Source organism: Galeopterus variegatus, unplaced genomic scaffold, assembly GCF_000696425.1.
Source record: "Galeopterus variegatus unplaced genomic scaffold, G_variegatus-3.0.2 Scaffold5031, whole genome shotgun sequence".
NCBI lineage: Eukaryota > Metazoa > Chordata > Mammalia > Dermoptera > Cynocephalidae > Galeopterus > Galeopterus variegatus.
Genome location: NW_007731142.1, coordinates 55,652 through 72,361, shown reverse-complemented (window position 1 = coordinate 72,361; position 16,710 = coordinate 55,652). Strand labels below are relative to the sequence as shown.

General features: G+C 35.9%; 1 protein-coding gene across 2 annotated transcripts in view; it reads right to left on the bottom strand.

Annotated features, from left to right (window-relative positions):
* Window positions 1-16,710, bottom strand: part of UHRF1BP1L (UHRF1 binding protein 1-like) — an 84,308-nt gene that overhangs the window by 60,740 nt on the left and 6,858 nt on the right. Inside the window, exons 2-4 of one of the 2 annotated variants that reach the window (XM_008588781.1) lie at window positions 12,867-13,014; window positions 1,763-1,925; window positions 719-757 (exon numbers count right to left, since the gene is read on the bottom strand). In XM_008588781.1, the coding sequence (XP_008587003.1) occupies window positions 719-757; window positions 1,763-1,825 (102 nt within the window). In that variant the 5' untranslated portion in view covers window positions 1,826-1,925; window positions 12,867-13,014. The remainder of the gene's footprint in view (window positions 1-718; window positions 758-1,762; window positions 1,926-12,866; window positions 13,015-16,710) is intronic. The other variant, XM_008588780.1, reaches the window with a different exon arrangement.

Below are 16,710 nucleotides of genomic sequence, written 5' to 3'. Positions count from 1 at the left end.
AAAAAAAAAAAAAAAAAAAAAAAAAAAAAAAAAAAACTATGGAAAACATGAAAATAAGCAGGAAAAGTAAAAAAAGACACTCCCATAATGGAAAAAGTTCTTTCTTAGGGTAATATTTTTTTACTTGAAGAAAGAGCTAATGTTCTTAAGTAGTCATCACTAATTCAACTCCATTTATTCTTCATAGTCTATTTTATACATAGCATTTATCATCTGAAATTATCTTGTTTTATATGTGTATGTGTTCATTACCAATCTCTGCTATTAAAATATGTTTCCTCAGGGCATAGAGCAAGTATTCAATGAATCAATAAATGACCAAGAGAGCAACTTACTTCAACTTTCCTTAAAAAGCAAAGAATATTAAAGAGCACACTACTTAATTCACTAGACAATAATACCAGAAACACAGCAAGTCTGGATCAAATGTTATTAAAAACAGAATCCCATCATATGTCAATAAAGAGTTAAATGATGCAATAAAATATACAAACTTAAAACACAATATTCTAGACCTACAAAATTTTAAAGATCCTCCCATTTTAAAGTTCAAACTTCTCACTTAAGGACAGAGAAAACTAAGTCCCATCAAAATAAAATAAAGTTAATTAGTGGAAAATCCAGATTTTGTTTCATGAAACAAAAGATTAATATTAACAGAGTAGTTAGATAATGTGCATATATAAATGTTTACTTCTGAGGTGGTTTTGTAACTCACCAAACAAATGGGATGTGTTTTCAGTTTTGTCCATGGGATCTACAAATAAAAATTTTTTTTGTTTAAAAGGAATCATTAAAAAAAAAAAATGTACAATGGTAATCAACACAGATGCTCTTTTAATATCGTGATGAACATATCAAATTACATCAAATGACTTTTTTCATAAATGCAAAATAGTAAACTGACCAACACATTCATACTTTTGAAATCAGATGTATCTATATTATATAAAAAAATAACTAGCTGTATTTTCTTAGTCATCTTTTAAAATAAGAACTTCAAGTTCTTTAAAGTATCTTTTTCCCAGTCTTTACAATACATTTTAATTTCAAATTTAATCTAAGAGTTCCCAGCAAAGCATAATCAAAGTTCTACTCATTTAATAATGTGTTTAATCATAGAATTCTAACCAATATTTTTTGTAGATATTCAAGACAAATAAAAATAATGTGTAAAGTAAGAAATAACTTATCAGTTCTCACATCTTCATTTGAAATAATTTACTCATTACAAATTTAAACTGTCCCATTTCATGATATGAAAAAATTATCTTTAGGGCCGGCCCGGTGGCGCACTCGGTAGAGTGCGGCGCTTGGGAGCGCGGCGGCGCTCCTGCTGAGGGTTCAGATCCCATAATAGAGACCAGTCCGCTCACTGGTTGAGTGAGGTGCGGGTGCGACACCGAGGGTTGCGATCCCGTTACCGGTCACGAAAAAAGACAAAAAGGAAAAAAAAATTATCTTTAAATACGTGCCAAACTGAAGCAATTATTTTATTAACAGATTATTAATAATTTATTTTGAAATAATATCAAATTTGAAACAAAAATTAAAATTATTAATTAGTACTTACTGTATGACTTCAATTACATCATAAGGCACACAGTCATGCAATCATTTATGCAATTGTATCTCTTTCTAAATTATGTTACTATAAATGCTTCTTTATGGAATTGTCTAAAACAAAATATTCATTTTAAAAGAAAGAGATAAAATAAAAAATGAAAACATAAAAAGCCTTCCACAGATATCAGAATCTCACCCTAATAGATGCTTTATTACAAAAAACTTTGTTGATAGCAAGCCACGTTGGCAAATCCAACATATTCTGGAGCACCTCTTCATCCAACTCCAAATTCTTCAGTTCACCTTCTCCTTTAAGGGTGCTTAGATTTATCTTGTCAGGAGATAAATTTTTGGTAAATCTGAAAGAGAATATACATTGACATTTATTTTAGTGTCAGCCAGAGTCTTTCCTGCAAATATACAGAGCATTAAAAATGTAATAGCAGCACTAAGAAACAGAAAACTGCAGTGATCGGCTCTACTTTAATCCATGTTCTATGGTTTTGCTACTGTTGTTTTCATCTCTCTTGTCTATAGCTCTCTCATACAAAGCCTACCATTTTGGGGGCACCCATTTGAATATCATATTCCCACACACAATCAAGCTCTTGTTCTTACTGCTTTTCAAACTTGATGAGTACTTAGTGGGTATCCACTATTTTCCATGCACTATGCAAGACAGTGGGAATGACTGAGATAACCCCTACCACATTTTGTTTATATCACTACAGACTACATCACAGATGGGGATAATCATATGCTACTAATCAATCTACAAAGAAGATAAGGAAACCTTCTTTGTGAAGAAAGAAGAGGGGACCCTTTAGCAGCAGCAGGGGTGATGGAGGTGGTGGTAGTGGCAGCCAGCTACAGCTGCAGATGTCATTCTCCATCCCAAGAATGATGCTGAAAGACATCAGCACTCCTTTTAGAATCAGCCAGTGATTCCCAGCATTAGAAATTGACCCAAATCATTCTAGGAATAAATTATGATGTAAATATCTTGTTCTAAAAGGTCTGTGGGTTAGGAAATTAAGCAAATCTATTAAGCAGCCAATTTTGGTGTTTTCTGTGTGAGCCTCTTAAAAACACCAATTATTCAAACCCTATATAAGGTTGTAAAATACCATTTATCCTTTCTTTAGGAGTTAAGATAACTGAAGCATAATGTGCTTAATGAAAATGCCAAATCACAAAGGAAACTAGAGGCTGAATTCTAATTGAAGAACTCAGATTCTCTATAATGACTTAAAAATGAAGGCCCTTAAACTTAAAAAAAAAAAAGATTGAAAATAATAATAGTTAACATAATTGTGAACATTTTTCAAGGGTTTACTGTGTACCAAGCTCTTTGCACACGTGCATTTCTACTTAATCTAATTCTCATAATAACCCATTAGTGTTGATGCTAATTTTATTCCCACTGTTGAATGAGCAAACAATAAACCTGAACTCACTTGCCTAATGTCACAACTAATAATGATAATAATAATCAATTGCACAAGTACTTTAAAATACTTTCATATACATTATTTAATCCGAACAACCTTAAAAAATGAAAAACTGCTGATTTTACCCAGCAAGTACTTTTTCAAAAGTAAACTACTGACAAAATTAACTACTGGTTAACAAAAGAGTTACTTGGTCTTCTACCTTTTTTAAAAAATTAAATATTTATTTAATAATGTGTACTGGGTCATTTCGATGCCCTACGTGCCAACAAGAATATCAACCAATACACACATTTCTCTGTTGACTCCAAACCAAAATTCCTTGAGCCAGATTTTATTGGATTAATATCTTCCCATAGAACATCAACTAAGAAATACAAAGTTCATTTTCAACCCATATTTGACCAATGATGCTGGTCTGTCTGTATTAGTCACTACTGTTACGTTTGATTCAATATCATGAAGTTTTCCAATAGGGTGCCATTCCTAACCATATATAACCTAAAAAATACCCTGCCACTTCCTTGAGGCAGAATATTAGAGCTAGAAGAGAACATTCAATAAATACTTAATGAGGATTCACTATTCAGACACATACACTGGCAAGCAGTATACTCAAAGTCCCTGCCCTTGTGGAGTTTTCAGTTCAGTTGGTGAGACAGAAGATCAAATAGCATGACTAAGAGAGAATACAGCAGGGGTGCTAATCCAGAGCTTCTTTCAAATAGGACTTTTGAGCTATCTAAAGTACAAGTAGAATTAGCTAGGCAAGATGGAGAAGGTGGCAGGGAAAGAAAGAGTATTCCAGGAATAAAATGTATAAAAGTTCTGAGGCAGGAGGGAGCAGGGTATAAAATAGAACGAAAAGAAGATCAACTTCTGGAATTAGCAAGAAGGCCAGGAGAGTAGAAGATAAACCTGGAAGGACAAAGTGGAGGCAGATTATACAAAGCCCTGATCATTTTATTCGTTCATTCAATAAATATTAGTTGATACCTATAATTTAGTAGGCACTGGAGATTTGAAAATGAACAAAATAAATTAAAATCTCTGCCTTCATGGAGCTTAATTGTGGGGGGGGGGGGTAAGATTAAAATAAGTTAAACATATAGTAAGTCAAACCGTGACAACTTTGGAGGGAAAAAAAGCAAAATAGTAAATAGAAAGTATAAATGGAGGAGGTTATAATTTTTGATAAGGATCGACAGAAAAAGTCTCGCTGAAGAGATAACATGTGGGCAAAGATCTGAAGGAAGTGCGGGAGCTACGAGCTATGCTAATATCTGGAGGAAGCACACTCTAGGCAGAGGAACAGCAAGGGCAAAAACTTGAGATGTGAACATGCTTGGCATGTTTGAAAAATAGCAAGAAGAGGGCCGGCCTGTGGCTCACTTGGGAGAGTGTGGTGCTGGTAACACCAAGGCCACGGGTTTGGATCCCTGTATAGGGATGGCCGGTTAGCTCACTTGGGAGAGCGTGGTGCTGACAACACCAAGTCAAGGGTTAAGATCCCCTTACGAAGGATCTTTAAAAAAAAAAGAAAAGAAAAGAAATGTAATACATCATGACCAAATGTTTATTCCATGAATGAAGCTTGGTTTGACATTCAAAAAACAACTAATGTAATTCACCATATGAAAAGTATAATCACATGATGATCTCGATAGAGATATAAAAAAGAGGGCTGCCCCGTGGCTCACTCAGGAGAGTGCGGTGCTGATAACACCAAGGCCACGGGTTCGGATCCTAAATAGGGACGGCCAGTTAGCTCACTGGCTGAGCGTGGTGTTGACAACACCAAGCCAAGGATTGAGATCCCCTTACCGGTCATCTTTAAAAAAAAAAAGACAGAGAGAGAGAGATATAAAAAAGCATATGACAAGTCAACACTCACTTATGGAAAAATAACTCTCAATAAACTAGGAAGAGAAGGGAACTTCCCCTAAAAATATGAAGACTATCTATAGGGCTGTCTGGTTAGCTTAGTTGGTTAGGGCATAGTGCTGATAACACCAAGTTCAAGGGTTTGGATCCCCATACTGGCCATCCACCAATCAATCAGATCAATCAGTCAATAATAACATCTACAAAAAACCTACAGCTAAAATCATACTCAATGATGAAAAGACTTTTCCCCTAATACATGGACAAGACAAGGATGTCTGTTCTCACCACTTCTGTCCAGCAGTCTATTGGAGGTTCTAGCCAACATAAGACAAGAAAGATAAATAAAAGGCATCCAGTTTGGAAAAGAAGTAAAATTGTCTTTCTTCCCAGATGACATGATCTATGTAGAAATTCCTCCAGAATCTTTAAAAATGTTACCAGAACTAATAAATAAGCTTAGAAACATTGCAGGATGTAAGGCCAATATTTTTTTTAAAAAAATCAATAGAAGGGAGACAAATAAAAGAGCTCACAGTGGCCAAAGTTTGAACAATTTGACCAATATAAATAAAATAGTACTGGATAATTAACCAAACTATAAAATAAATACATATGAGTCTACACAGATATAAACACATGATTGAATTAATAAATAACTGGGAGAGAGTGTACAAATCTCTCACACAGGAAAGTTCTAAATAGTTTACTTAGACACTCTAGGTGGAGCAAACACCTCACTCCTTCAGTGTGGGCTGCACATATAGGTTAAGTACCCCATATGTGAAATGCTTAGGACCAGAAATATTTTAGATTTTGGATTTTTCAAATTTTGAAATACTTGCATATACATAATGAAATATCTTGGGGATGGAGCCCAAGCCTAACACAAAATTCATTTGTTTCATATACACCTTATACATATAGCCTGAAGTTCATTTTATACAATATTTTTAATAATTTTGTGCATGAAACAGTTTGTGCACACTGAACCATCAAAAAGCAAGTGTCACTACATCAGCCACCTATGTGGACAATCTGAATCTGTAGTTGTTTGGCATCACTATCATTCCTTACTCTGAATTTATATGCTACCGATAAGCAATCATTTTCTTACACTTATTCACATAAGTACTTAATAGTAAAAAATATGACATATTGTTAATAGTGTGAAAAAATAATTTGTTCAGGGTAACTAAGCAGCACAGTAGCATCACCAAAATACCCATATCAGCTGGTAAACAACAGCTACAACAAACAATGGCAGGCTTTCAGTCTCGACCTACTATGCTGTGTTTTGACTGAAAGGTTACTATACACAATTTGAGTTTTGGTTTTTTTTTAAGATGAGAAGAAAGAAGAAACATCAGAAATTGTTGGAGGACCAGTAAGTGGGTCCTTTATGGATGAGGAGGCATTCTGCTAGATGGCTTTTTTAAATGTATCCTTCATAGTCATCTGCATCATTAACAATGATTTTTGTTTTAGAAGTTTGTCTCTCTTTGATTGTATACAATGACACGATTTCTTGTTCTGTTATGAATGCATCCTGCTCTAGTCCTTCAATAAGCCCATAAGACATTCTGACTGTGACCCATCACATACCGTAAGGTGTGGAATTTTCCACTTGTGGCATCATGTCCACGCTCAAAAATTTTGGATTTTGGAGCACTTTGGATTTCAGATTTTTGAATTAGGGATGCTTAACCTGCAGTAATTCTTTCCAAAGTGTACAGTATAAAAGTAGAAAAGAAAGTAACTTACAGAGGAGAACCTGACAAACACTACATCAGCCAGGTGATGAAGGTCAACATAAACAATAAGATGTGTTAATACGCTATGAAGTAATAAAACTAGCACTTAACCTCTGTGGCCATTTTGCCAAAAACAATCCTACTCTAATCATCAGAAAAACAGTAGACAGGGCCGGCCCGGTGGCGCACTGCTACAGTGCGCCGCTTGGGAAGTGCGGCGGCGCTCCCGCCGAGGGTTCGGATCCCACATACGGACCGGCCGCTCACTGGCTGAGCGAGAAGCGGGGGCAACACCGAGGGTTGCGATCCCGTTGCCGGTCCCGGTCCGGTACGGGCGCGACACTGAGGGTTGCGATCCGTTGCCGGTCACGAAAAAAAAGACAAAAAGACAAAAAAAAAGAAAAACAGTAGACAGGGCTGGCCAGCTAGCTCAGTTGTGTAGAGTGCAGCCAAGGTCATGGGTTTGGATCCCTGTACCAGCCAGGCGCCAAAACCAAAAAAAAAAAAAAAAAGGAAAACACTAGACACATACAAATGTGGTACATTGTACATGATTTACCTAAACTTCTGTCAGATTAATTTTGCAGCTATATCATAGAACAAGAGATCATACAGTTGTTTTATTTGCCAAAGCAATCTAAAACAGAGATTTGTGAAATAAACCTGACCAGGACTACTCAAAACTCTCAAGGTTGGGGCCGGCCAGTGGCTCACTCGGGAGAGTACGGTGCTGATAATACCAAGGCCACAGGTTCGGATCCCATATAGGGATGGCCGGTTGCTCACTGGGTGAGCGTGGTGCTGACAACACCAAGCCAAGGGTTAAGATCCCCTTACCGGTCATCTTTAAAAAAAAAAAAAAAACTCTCAAGGTCATCAAAAACAAGGAAGGTCTGAGAAACCAGCACAACCAAGAGTAGTATAATATGACATGATGACGTAAAATGGTATTCGAAATGGGACCCCAGAACAGAAAAAGGTCATTAGGTAAAAACAAGCAAAAAAACAAAAAACGAACATACAAAAAACCTAAGAAAATGTCAGTAGAGCACAGGCTATAATTAAGAATAATTTATCAATATTAATTAATTGTGACAAATGTACCATACAAATGTTAAGATTTTAGTAATAGGGGAGACTGGATGTGGAGTATATGAAAACTCTCTGTACTATCTTCACAATACCTCTGTAATCTAAAACTATTCTAAGGTTAAATGCTTATTTTTAAAAATCAGAGCTGTTTATGAAAGGTTTTCCCAGTTTATTATATGTAAATTTCACTCAATAAAAAGTTATTGTAATTTTAAAACGCATTGTTTCTGTATCCTAGCAACAACCAGAAACTGAAAATTTAAAAGCATCACTCACATTAGCATAAAAAACATGAATTTTTAGGGATAAATCTGACAAAATGTGTACAATACCTATACAAAAAAACTACAAAACGTTGCTGAGAGAAATTATGAAACAAGACAGCCCAAACCCAAATTTATAGTCAGATGATTTTCAACAAAGGTGCAAAAAGAACTCAATGAGAAAAAGATTATATTTTCAACAAATGGTATTAGGAACAATTAAACAGCCATATGCAAAAAATGAATCTTGACCCTTACCTCATACCGTAAGCAGAAATTAACTCTGGATAGACCTAAATCCAAGACCTACAAAACTTCTACAAAAAAATACAGGAGAAAATCTTGGTGACCTTAAGTTCAGCAAAGATTTCTTTAACACGACAAAATATGCACAAACCAAAAAAGAAAAAAAATCAATAAATTAAACTTCCTCAAAATTAAAAACTCTAGGGCAGGTTAATTAGCTCAGTTGTTTAGAGTATGGTGCTGATAACACCAAGGTCCAGGGTTCGGATCCCCAAACCAGTCAGCTGCTATAAACAAACAAACAAACAAACAAACTCTGCCTCTCAAAAGACACTGTTACTAAAGGGCGAACTGGTAGAAAATATCTGCAAAATGTATATTTGAAAAATGACTTGTATCTACAAAATATGAAGAACTCTTACAGCTTGAAAATAAGACAATCCACTGACAAAACAGGCAAAAGATTTAAACAACCCTTGGACCAAAGAGGACATACAGATGGCAGATAAGCACATGAAAATTTGCACAACATCATTAATCATTAAGAAACTGCAAGTTAAAAACGACAATCAGGGGCCGGTCCGGTGGCGCACTCGGTAGAGTGCGGCGCTTGGGAGCACGGCGGCGCTCCCGCTGAGGGTTTGTATCCCATGTGGAGACCGGTCTGCTCAATGGTTGAGCACGGTGCGGGCGTGACACCGAGGGTTGCGATCCCGTTGCTGGTCGCGGTACGGGCGCGACACCGAGGGTTGCGATCCCGTTACCGGTCACGAAAAAAGACAAAAAGGAAAAAAAAAAAAAACACAATCAGGGCCGCCCCCATGGCTCACTCAGGAGAGTACGGCGCTGGTAGCACCGAGGCCGTGGGTTCAGATCCTATATGGGGATGGCCGGTGCGCTCACTGGCTGAGCGTGGTGCAGACCACACTGTGCCAAGGGCTGTGATCCCCTTACCGGTCCCCCCAAAAAAAAAAAAACCCACAATCAGATACCATTATATACCCACTAAAATAGCTAAAATTAAAAAGGCTAACCATACTGATTATTGGAGAATATAGAGCAACTCAGATATACTAGCTCGTGAGAGTGTAAAATGTACATTTTGGAACCACTCTGGAAATCTGTTTGGCAGTTTCTTAAAAAGTGATACATGTACCTAGCATATAACCTAATAATTCTACTCCTAGGTATCCACTCAAAAGAAATGATAAGCTTATGTCCTCACAAAGACTTATACACAAATGTTCATGACAGCTTTATTCTTAATAGCCAACAAATAGAAACCATCCAAACATCCACCAAGAAATTGTGGCATATCCACAAAGCAATACTACTCACCAATAAGAAGGTATGCATACAAAAAAATAATTCCAAATAATTATGATGAATGAAAGAAGAAAAATATGTATACTGTATGATCCATTCATACAAAATTCAGGAAAATGCAAAATAATCTAAGTGAAATAAAGCATACTAGTGGTTGCCCAGGGATGAGGCAGGAGGGGAGGGAGAGGATTTCAAAAGGGCATGATGAAACTTTTGAGGGTGGTAAACATGTTCATCTTCCTGATTATGGTGATGGTTTCATGAGTACACACGTGTTGAAATTTAATCAAATTGTACACCTTAAATACGTGCAGTTTATTGCATATAAATCAGGTATAGTTCAATAAAGCAGTTTAAATCAGATATATACATATAGGTGTATATATACATATATTAACAGAAAAGAATGTACTTGTTAACTTAATAAATACAAGAAATACTAATAAAATACAAGAAAATAAGAATATATAAGAACTGTGGATTTTTGAAAACTATCCCATTGTATTTGTCATTGAATGAAGATATTAGAAGCAATTTTAAGCTATGTAAAAAAATGAGTAGAGTTGGGCCGGCCTGTGGCTCATTCGGGAGAGTGCGGTGCTGATAACACCAAGGCCCGGGGTTCGGATCCCACATAGGGTGGCCGGTTGCTCACTGGCTGAGCGTGGTGCTGACAACACCAAGTCAAGGGTTAAGATCCCCTTACCGGTCATCTTTTAAAAAAAAAAAAAAAAAATGGGTAGAGCCATAAGCAGCACTCATACTAGCAAAAAATATCAAATACGTTTAAAATTTTAATATTTGAAAAGTCCCTCTAATCCAACTTCCCCATTTTATAGTAGAGAATGTGAAACTCAGAGAGGTTAAGTCACCTGCTCAAGGTCACACAAAAGCATAGCCAAGACTGTAATGAAATTTATACAATTTTAACATAAAAGGCATTTTAGGATCAATTACTATTCCATTGTCATACTGATAAATTTTCAATTCAACAATATTTACTGAGCATTCACTAGGTATTCACTAGGCAATTCTCACCCTCAAGGAGCTTTCAATATCAATTTGTGAAGCTTATTACATATCAAGGCATACACATTATTTAAAAAAAAAAAAAAACAGTGGAGAAGAACCCAGAAGGGCGCCATATTGCTAGGGAGTGTCTCCTGTCGGGTGCCCATGGGATCCCCACAAGACAGAGGCAGCCTGTTCAAGGTTACAGGGTAAGTAGGCATAGATGGGTACTGGGTAAGGTACTGGGTAGTTTGGAAAGTAATGATATGCCTCCAGGAGCCAAATGAAGCCAGATCATGAAGGCATGCTGTTTTCTATGCAAAAGAATATTATGTTTCATCCTACATATCAGTGTTGTTCCAACAGTACTGCTGAGGAGATGCTCATGTTTCAACCCAGGTGAAAGAAGAAATAAAAAGGGGAAGGATATGACAGATGACTCCCCCCACCCCCAATTACTGTTGGAGTTCTATTTTTGTGTATTTTATGTAGTAAAATTCTACTTTAAGATTTCTTTGGGCAAAAAATTCTACTTACTGTTATAAACAAAAATTAAAAAAAAAAAAAAACTTGAGCAGGAGCCATTAAAAGAGTTTTAGCAAGAAATTAAATGATAAGACTAGCATCTTGGAAATATCTCTTTGGTAACAGTGCCAAGGATGGAATAGAGAAATATGAGGCTAGAAGGAAATGAGAACACTCGGCTGCAACAACTGACACCAGAAATGATTAGTTAAATCTGGGTAGTAACTGCAGATATTCAAATCTTATTGACTTTGTGTCAAGCAGTCTGCTATGTCCTAGGTTCAGGATAGAGGATAAATTTGAGTTATTTAAATAAAAAGGAATCATGACTGATTAAAATGGGAAGGTAAAGAAGAAAAAGGAATGAAACTTAACAGATGACTTAAATAAACACATAGATAGCTATGGTTTAAACAGAGAATACAACCAAAACACCTCATCTTCAATAAACTAAGCACAAACTAGGCCAAAAGAGATATGTTATGGAGGTGTAATCTACAAAAAGCAAAGGACTACAGCTGTGACTATACTTCATGAGGAAGTGTCTGAGTATTTACTAGAGGTATGCACAAAATCAGAACCATCCTTGAATGCCATTATAATCAAAAGACCTTAACGATCAATATACTACAGTGAATCTTAAAGGTTTCTACCAGAGGTTAAAGCTTGGCATCTTTCCCTTGGCGATTGTGATTGAGATCCAGATTCCCAAATGACAGCATGAAATCAAGGCAGACAAGAATGGAAAACAATATTTAGGCCATCATACCTATTCAATTGCAAGCTAGCATCTGGCCAACGAGTTTATCAACTGTCCCATTACTCCTAAGGTGAGTATATAATAAGCTGAGTTGCACAATTCCACTCACGGTTAGTTTTTAATTAACAATTTCCTTTTCTGGTTGGTTTTTTTTTTTGGCAGCTGGCTGGTTCAGGAATCCAAACTCTTGACGTTGGTGTTATTACACCACACTCTAACCAACTGAGCTAACTGGCCAGCCCTAATTAACAATTTCTTATGAGACTTTTAGAATAGGTTCAAAGTATTTATGTGGATAAATTTCACAAGGATTACAAGTGTTCAAATGATATGATTTTCTAGGTTTTTCAGTGAGTCCTCAGTTGAAAGAAAATTCAGCACCATTTCTATGAAACTAGTTTTATAACATAATTGCTTTACCTGATAATGAATTTTAAAAAGGGGCAGAGTAGGGGAGAAGAACAGAATAGGGGAAAATCCTTCTACTCTACAAAAATGAATCCCATCTGCACTGCTGTCTGTGAGACGTATTTCAATCTTTAATAAAGATTATAATTAGCACTAAACTCACAAACTCTTAAGTCCTTCAATGATCAATGAGAGACTTGATCAAAACATCCTCTTTATCAAAATAGCCTTCATACCTCATTAATTACATTAGACTATGAAGCCTTACCCATTAAAAAATAGATCAAATGTTAATTGCTATTTCTAAACAGCTGGCTGTAAGTTGTGAAACTCTCTCTTGCAACATCAGAAAGAGATGGCTCTAACTTTAAGTGTATTGCCAAACCTTATTGGTTAAAAAAGACATTCTAAGAGAGGAATTACATAAGCCGTAGTTACATAGTAAAGAATACGAAATCAGTACCCGATAAAACAATAAGGATTAGGAAATATTCTCAAAGTATCTTTATGTGGGGTATAAGAATTGCTTGCATTTACAGAAAGGAAAAAAAAAAAAAAGGATGGGGAATAGAAGTATTACCTGAGGGCAGGAAATTCAGACAAAAGTTCCCTATTTCTGGTGAAAGCAAGTAGTCAGTTGCCAGGGTTTCTTAGACTCCTCTGGTACTCATTTGGGTGATTATGCAATTCACAGCACACCAAACCTCCACCACAGCCAGCAGGGAACGCTGCAGGGAATGGGTACACAGGGGACACAGAAGGGAGCAAGTTTAAGGGAAGGAAGAGGAAAGGAATGATATGACAAAAATATTTAGCTGTGATGCACTTTTTAAAAAATACAGTTGTATTTCACACTGGATTAACTAAAGGCAAACACTACTTAAATTCTAAGATGAAATAACCATTTAGGATTTTCTTCATTCTCTCTAACACCGGTATTACTACGACTTTACTACATTCATATCTTTTAAACTTTTATATAAAATGTTAATGAACAAAAATGAGATAGCTATGTTGTATAGAAGTTTTACAAAGGCTGAACTGCACAGTTTAACATTAAATGAAATCAACTAAGATGAGCACTCTACAAAACAAGCAATCTACAAACACAAATTAACAAATTAGTTTAACTGCCAAAAGCCCCAGTTAAAATTGTAATCCTCACTTCACAGAGAACACTGAGGCATAAAGTTACCTATAAAAAATAATCCACAAACCAAAGAGAAATCCAGCAATAGAATATATCTGCATATATATTCAAAAGTAAATTGAAGTTTACCAGAAAAATGTTTGTAATCTAAGCTTTCTGGATATGAGTCAACTTTTTAAACCTGCCAAAAATATATTCAGGGCAACTGATTTATGTTCTATGTATTCTAAGGAGGCCAAAGTAGTATAAATTTATTTCTTCAGTCAGTTAAAGATGTTTTGAGCTACCACAGTACTAAATGCTAAAGATACCATGGTGAACAAGACAAGCATAATCACTGCCCTCATGACAAAAGCATATCAGGGCAATTCTGCTCTTAAAAGGATGACAATCTACAGAACTGACAAAAATGAAGGCTTTGTTTTAACAAAACAAACAGGATATATTTTAAGACCTAAAGGAGTTCAACAATGGAGGAGACCAATGGAAACTAGCCTAGTTAAAGCTGCCTGTAGAAAGTGTATTAGTAAAGTGAAGCCTGAGAGAAGATGGCCTGTCATGAAGGGATGCAGACAATCTGGCTGCAGGAAGTAGAACAGCAAAAGATAGGTGAAGAAGAAGAAAATTTTCCAGTATTTCCATAATACTGGAAAAAAAAACTTCAGCAAAATTTGGAGGACCCAATAAATTACCTTTAACTTCTCTGGAATTTGCCTTAAATATTTCCTTTGTATGCATGCCCTAGTCAAAACAGATTTAATAACTATCTATTTTATACCCTCAAGCTGTCATTTCTGTGCTTTTATTTCATTATTTCTTCACAAGCTTCTCTGACATTTAGACCACCTCTATCTCTCCTTCCATTAAAGTTGCACAGTACTTTGTGACTCTCTCATAAGACTTATATTCTACCTTGAATTCACCCATCTACCAGATTGTTTTCAGAAGACATTCCTATATCTTAATTTTATTTGTATATCTTGTAGAACCTTTCTAAGTAATGGTAGAAAAAAAATAAATGAATGACCTATCAATGGGGATAATCAGATAATCCTAATATTACTTGAAGATTAGATAAATCTTACATTTTATGGATGCCCCTTTTCATAGTACATATCTCAGATATATAAAGTTGCATCATAACTTTATAAGTAATCATTTGGTACAGAAACTCAATTTAATATCTAAAAATATTGTTCTACCAAATTTTTAAATCAAATGAATTTTTTGGTATTACTAAGTTTATTTCAACATATTAATTCCTAACAATAAAATTATACACAAAAGGTTTACAAATAGAATTAGTAGAGGAAAACCACACTTGATGCTATACAATGCAAAATACATAGCAGTTTCAGAAAGAAGCATTCTTAAAAGATCCCTTTACTTAGAGCACAGTGTTATAATACCAAGGTCAAGATCAGATCCCCCTACCAGCCAGCCACCAAAAAAAAAAAAAAAAAAAGATTCCTTTCTTAATGGTGTTTTTGGGTAAAAATAGAAGCTCAAATAAAGCCTTAAAGTATACACTAATACAGACATTCAAAATTTATACACAACATTCATCTTGGCTGGAAGAAATCTCAAAATAAGTCAGTGAATAATCAGACAAACTATTAGCAAATTTAATGCCTGAAAAATCAAACAAACAATAAATTATTATATCTGAATCATACTGGCTTCAGCTCTCAATTTTGTTTTAATAATTTGGTCTTGATATGATTAACTCCTCATTTTTCACACATGAAAACGAAGTCTTTCACTTGTAACTTATATTCAAACTGAGCTCCAGTCACTAATGACCATGGTTAAATACCAATATTTAATAAAAATACTAAATTACTTATCCTAAGCCATATAATATGCAGAATTTTAAATACATATAATTAATAAAAGCTCAACTTTTAAAAAGTGTTTAGACTGTAAACTGTAATACTAAGGTAAAGTATAATACTGTAAAAAGTAAAATTATACAAGTAAAAAGAAATGAATGGAGAAATCATGTTCTCCCAACTTCAAAGGATTGCAGAGTCAAAGGATTCCCAAGTAATAAAAGAATCTCTCATGGAATACTGCACCAGGATGGTGAAACACCATAGAAGGGTAATAAGGGAAGTACTGAAAACTGGGTAAAAGAAAAACAAACTATCCCTATACCGGCCAGACACGAAAAAAAAAAGAAAGAAAAGAAAAGACAAAAGCAAACTGGGGGGATGACAACATGAACAGGCAACATAGAAAAATCAAATGAAAAGAAGGCTGGCTGGTTAGCTCAGTTGGTTAGAGCATGGTACTGGTAACACCAAGATCAAGGGTTTGATCCTTGTACCAGCCAGCAGAAAAATCAAATGAACAGAGTACCAGGGATCAGTAACTTTATCATTCAATACTACTTTTCAGATCACGGGCAAGTCACAAATCTCAACATTTTAATACGTTCCTTCTCTGAGATAGGAACAGAACCCTTCTGATACTAGAATTCTAGGATAGTAACAGCAACAACATCCACTAGACCAAGCATCCAATCTCCTTCTCAAATGAAGTTTTCAAATCAATCTCATGAAAGTAACTTTTACAAGAATCAGTATCTGGTTTCAGCTGGAAATTAGTGTAAAAGAAAGAGACACGTGTTTTATTTCAGATACTTTTATATAGTGTGCTTAATAGCAAAAAAGAAAAAAAAAAATCCATCCCTGAAAATTCAACTCACAATTCACTTTGCAGTAATTACCTACTGTGTAAACCAAAGGATAAACACACAGAACACTTCCATGGTTGCTGCCATACTAAAACATGTACTCTCAGATCACAAAAGAGAGGGCATCTAACATTCATCCAAATTAATGTACCCCAAACCAAACTCTCTATCTTCTCCCTTAAGCCTGCTCCTCTTGCAGTCTTCTCCAACTTGGTTAATGGCAATTCCATCTTGTCAGTTGTTTATGTCAAAAACTTTGCAGTCATCCGTTACTGCTCTCTCCTCTCTCAATTTACATCTTATCTGTTGGTCAGTCCTGGCTCAACCTTCAAAATACATCTAGAACCTGGGCGGGCCCGGTGGCGCACTGCTATAGTGCGCCGCTTGGGAAGCGCGGTGGCGCTCCTGGCGAGGGTTCGGATCCCACATACAGACCGGCTCACTGGCTGAGCGAGGGGCGGGAGCAACACCGAGGGTTGCGATCCCGTGGCCGGTCCCGGTCTGGTACGGGCGTGACACTGAGGGTTGCGATCCGTTGCCGGTCACGAAAAAAGAAAAAAAAAAAAAAAAAAAAAA